The sequence below is a fragment of the Priapulus caudatus genome, unplaced genomic scaffold (assembly GCF_000485595.1).
Source record: "Priapulus caudatus unplaced genomic scaffold, Priapulus_caudatus-5.0.1 Scaffold39, whole genome shotgun sequence".
Classification (NCBI taxonomy): domain Eukaryota; kingdom Metazoa; phylum Priapulida; class Priapulimorpha; order Priapulimorphida; family Priapulidae; genus Priapulus; species Priapulus caudatus.
In genome coordinates, this window is record NW_014577100.1 from 841,037 (window position 1) to 844,549 (window position 3,513).

At 53.8% G+C, this 3,513-nt stretch overlaps 1 protein-coding gene across 1 annotated transcript in view; it reads right to left on the bottom strand.

Annotated features, from left to right (window-relative positions):
* LOC106819590 (alpha-mannosidase 2x-like) overlaps nt 1-3,513 on the bottom strand; it is a 35,889-nt gene that overhangs the window by 18,461 nt on the left and 13,915 nt on the right. Inside the window, exons 6-7 of the mRNA XM_014824205.1 lie at nt 1,011-1,188; nt 442-644 (exon numbers count right to left, since the gene is read on the bottom strand). Coding sequence (XP_014679691.1) covers nt 442-644; nt 1,011-1,188 — 381 coding nt within the window. The remainder of the gene's footprint in view (nt 1-441; nt 645-1,010; nt 1,189-3,513) is intronic.

Here is a 3,513-nt window from a genome sequence, read left to right on the forward strand (position 1 = left end):
ACTAGCAGCAGCAGCAGCAGCAGTAGTAGTAGCAGCAGCAGCAGCAGCAGCAGCAGCAGCAGCAGCAGTAGTAGTAGCAGCAGCAGCAGCAGCAGCAGCAGCAGCAGCAGTAGTAGTAGTAGCAGCAGCAGCAGCAGCAGCAGCAGCAGCAGCAGCAGTAGTAGTAGTAGCAGCAGCAGCAGCAGCAGCAGCAGCAGCAGCACACGTAGCAGCAGTAGCAGCAGCAGCAGCAGCAGCAGCAGCAGCAGCAGCAGTAGTAGTAGTAGCAGCAGCAGCAGCAGCAGCAGCAGCAGCAGTAGTAGTAGTAGTAGCAGCAGCAGTAGTAGTAGCAGTAAAAATACACACGTACACGCGAACACACACATGCACGCACGCACGCACGCACGCACGCACGCACGCACGCACGCACGCACGCACGCACGCACGCACACACACACACACCTTAGTGCTGCCTCCAGCACGCGATCCATGTTCTTGTAGAAGGGCCGCGTCGTGAAGTAGCCGGCCCAGTAGTGGTCATCCTTGTCCGCATACGTGAAGAAATCGCCGCTTATCACCGGAAACCCTGGTGGCCGTTGCCCCGGCAACACGTCGTTACGCTCCCAGATCGCGTCAAAGTACTCCTTGAGCGTGCCGAACTTCGCCTGGAAAGCCGCGAGACGTATGACGACACGGGACCTAGACTAGACACGAGATTGGACTGCGAGAATGGCGCTTCCGATTTTTAACACGATCGCCATCACGGCTCACCTTGAAGGAGACTGTTCACTTGTTTACGCGCCTCAACCCTGCCCCCACCCGCCCCGCTTGCCCCGCCTCAACCCCGCCCCTGCCCCGCCTACCCGCGCGTGCGTATACTGTAGGGGGGTTTCACGTAATAGACTTTAAGTTGATATTACTCAGTACTCGTATGATGGCCTTCTTTACTAGCTTGTTGTCGCTCCTATCGCCCTAGCAATCTACATCTCTATGTCGCAATATGGATCTGTCGTTTCGCAACACTATAATACCTCCACGTTCCAACCCGCCTGCTTGTTCATGTAGTCAAACAGCTTCTGGTAGTTAGTGATCTGATCATCCCATTCCTTGGTCGTGTCCCAGCGGAAGTCGTCTCCCAGAGGCACAAGCACAACGTTGCTGCGGTAGAGCAGGGACTTCTTCCTGTACTGGTCCAGCAGCAGGTGGGACCTACACACACGGAAACACACAGATATAACAATACTGCTACATAGTACATAAAACTGTTTATACACTGTTTATACACATTTATCACTGTTACTATTGTTAACACATACTTTACACTGGTCCAGTAGTCCGTGAGCGCTACACACGCACGCACACGCACGCGCGCGCACGCACGCGCGCGCACGCACGCACACACACACACACACACACACACACGCACGCACACACGCACACGCACGCACACACACACACACACACACACACACACACACACACCTTAGTGCTGCCTCCAGCACGCGATCCATGTTCTTGTAGAAGGGCCGCGTCGTGAAGTAGCCGGCCCAGTAGTGGTCATCCTTGTCCGCATACGTGAAGAAATCGCCGCTTATCACCGGGAACCCTGGTGGCCGTTGCCCCGGCAACACGTCGTTACGCTCCCAGATCGCGTCAAAGTACTCCTTGAGCGTGCCGAACTTCGCCTGGAATGCCGCGAGACGTATGATGACACGGGACCTAGACTAGACACGAGATTGGACTGCGAGAATGGCGCTTCCGATTTTTAACACGATCGCCATCACGGCTCACCTCGAAGGAGACTGTTCACTTGTTTACGCGCCTCGACCCTGCCCCTAACCGCCCCGCCTCGGCCCCGCCCATGCCCCGCCTACCCGCGAATGCGTATACTGTAGGGGGGTTTCGCGTAATAGACTTTAAGTTGCTATTACTGAGTACTCGCATGATGGCCTTCTTAACTAGCTTGTTGTCGCTCCTATCGCCCTGGCAATCTACATCTCTATGTCGCAATGTGGAACTGTGGTTTCGCAACACTACAATACCTCTACGTTCCAACCCGCCTGCTTGTTCATGTAGTCAAACAGCTTCTGGTAGTTAGTGATCTGATCATCCCATTCCTTGGTCGTGTCCCAGCGGAAGTCTAGTATAGTATAGGTAAGTATAATATAAGTTAGTATAGTACAGGTAAGTAATGGTACAGGTAAGTATAGTATAGGGTAGTATAGTATAGGTAAGTAATAGTACAGGTAAGTAATAGTACAGGTAAGTATATAGTGAATACACGCTGGCTCACTCGCTGTGATTCTGAGAAAACAGGTGACATGCAATGTTTGCACCAGCAATCAATGGGTCAATAACAGCCACATGCTGACAGCAAGAAAGAGAGGGGGTGGGAGAACGAGAGAGAGAGAGAGGGAGAGAGATAGACAGAAAGAGAAGAGAGAGAGAGCGAGATGTGTGTGCTGGTGTGTGTGTGATGCTGTGTGTGTGTGGTGGTGTTCGTGATGCGTGCGTGCGTGTGTGTTGTACGCTGCTGCCGTGTGCACGTGTGTGTGCGTGCGCCGCTCAGTGTTGTGCGTTGGCGTTGCGCGCGGTGCGTGTGTGTGGCGTGTGCGTGCGTGTGCGTGTGTGTGCGTGTGCGTGCGCGTAGTGCAGAGTGCGGCGTGCGGGCGTGTGTGTGCGTGCGTGTCGTGAGTCCGTGCGCAGCGGCAGTGTGTGTGTGTGCGTGCGTGCGTGCGTGAGTTGTGCGTGCGTGCAGTGTGGCGTAGTGTGCGTCGTGTGCGTGCGTGAGTGCGTGTGTGTGCGGTGTGTGTGTGTGTGTGTGTGTGTGTGTATGTCGTGTGTGTGTGTGTGTGTGTGTGTGTGGTGTGTGGTGTGTGTGTGTGCGTGCGTGCGTGTGTGTGTTGTGGTGTGTGCGTGCGTGCATGTGTAGTAATCACGGCACTACTGGACCAGTGTAAGTATGTGTTACAATAGTAACAGTGATACAATGTTATAACAGTGATATAAACAGTTTTCATGTCACTAATGTAGCAGTATTGGTTATATCTGTTCCTGTGTTTCCGCTGTCTGTGTAGGTCCGCACCTGCTGCTGGCACCAGTATCAGGAAGAAGTCCCTGCTTCTAAACCGCAGCAACGTGTGCTCAGTGCCTCTGGGAGACGAGCTTCCCGCTGGACACGACAGGAATGGATGATCAGATACTAACTACCAGAAGCTGTTTTGACTACATGAACAAGCAGGCGGGTTGGAACGTAGAGGTATTGTATGTGTTTGCGAAAGCCACAGTTCCACATTGCGACATAGAGATGTAGATTGCCAGGGCGATAGGAGGCCGACAACAAGCATAGTTTAAGAAGGCCATCATGCGAGTACTCAGAAGAGCAACTTAAGTCTTTACGCGACGCAGCCCTACAGTTATATTACCATTCGGCGGGTAGGCGGGGCCATGGCGGGGGGCCGAGGCGGGGCGGTTAGGGGCAGTCGAGGCGCGTAAACAAGTGAACAGTCCTTCGAGGTTGAGCCGTGATGGCGA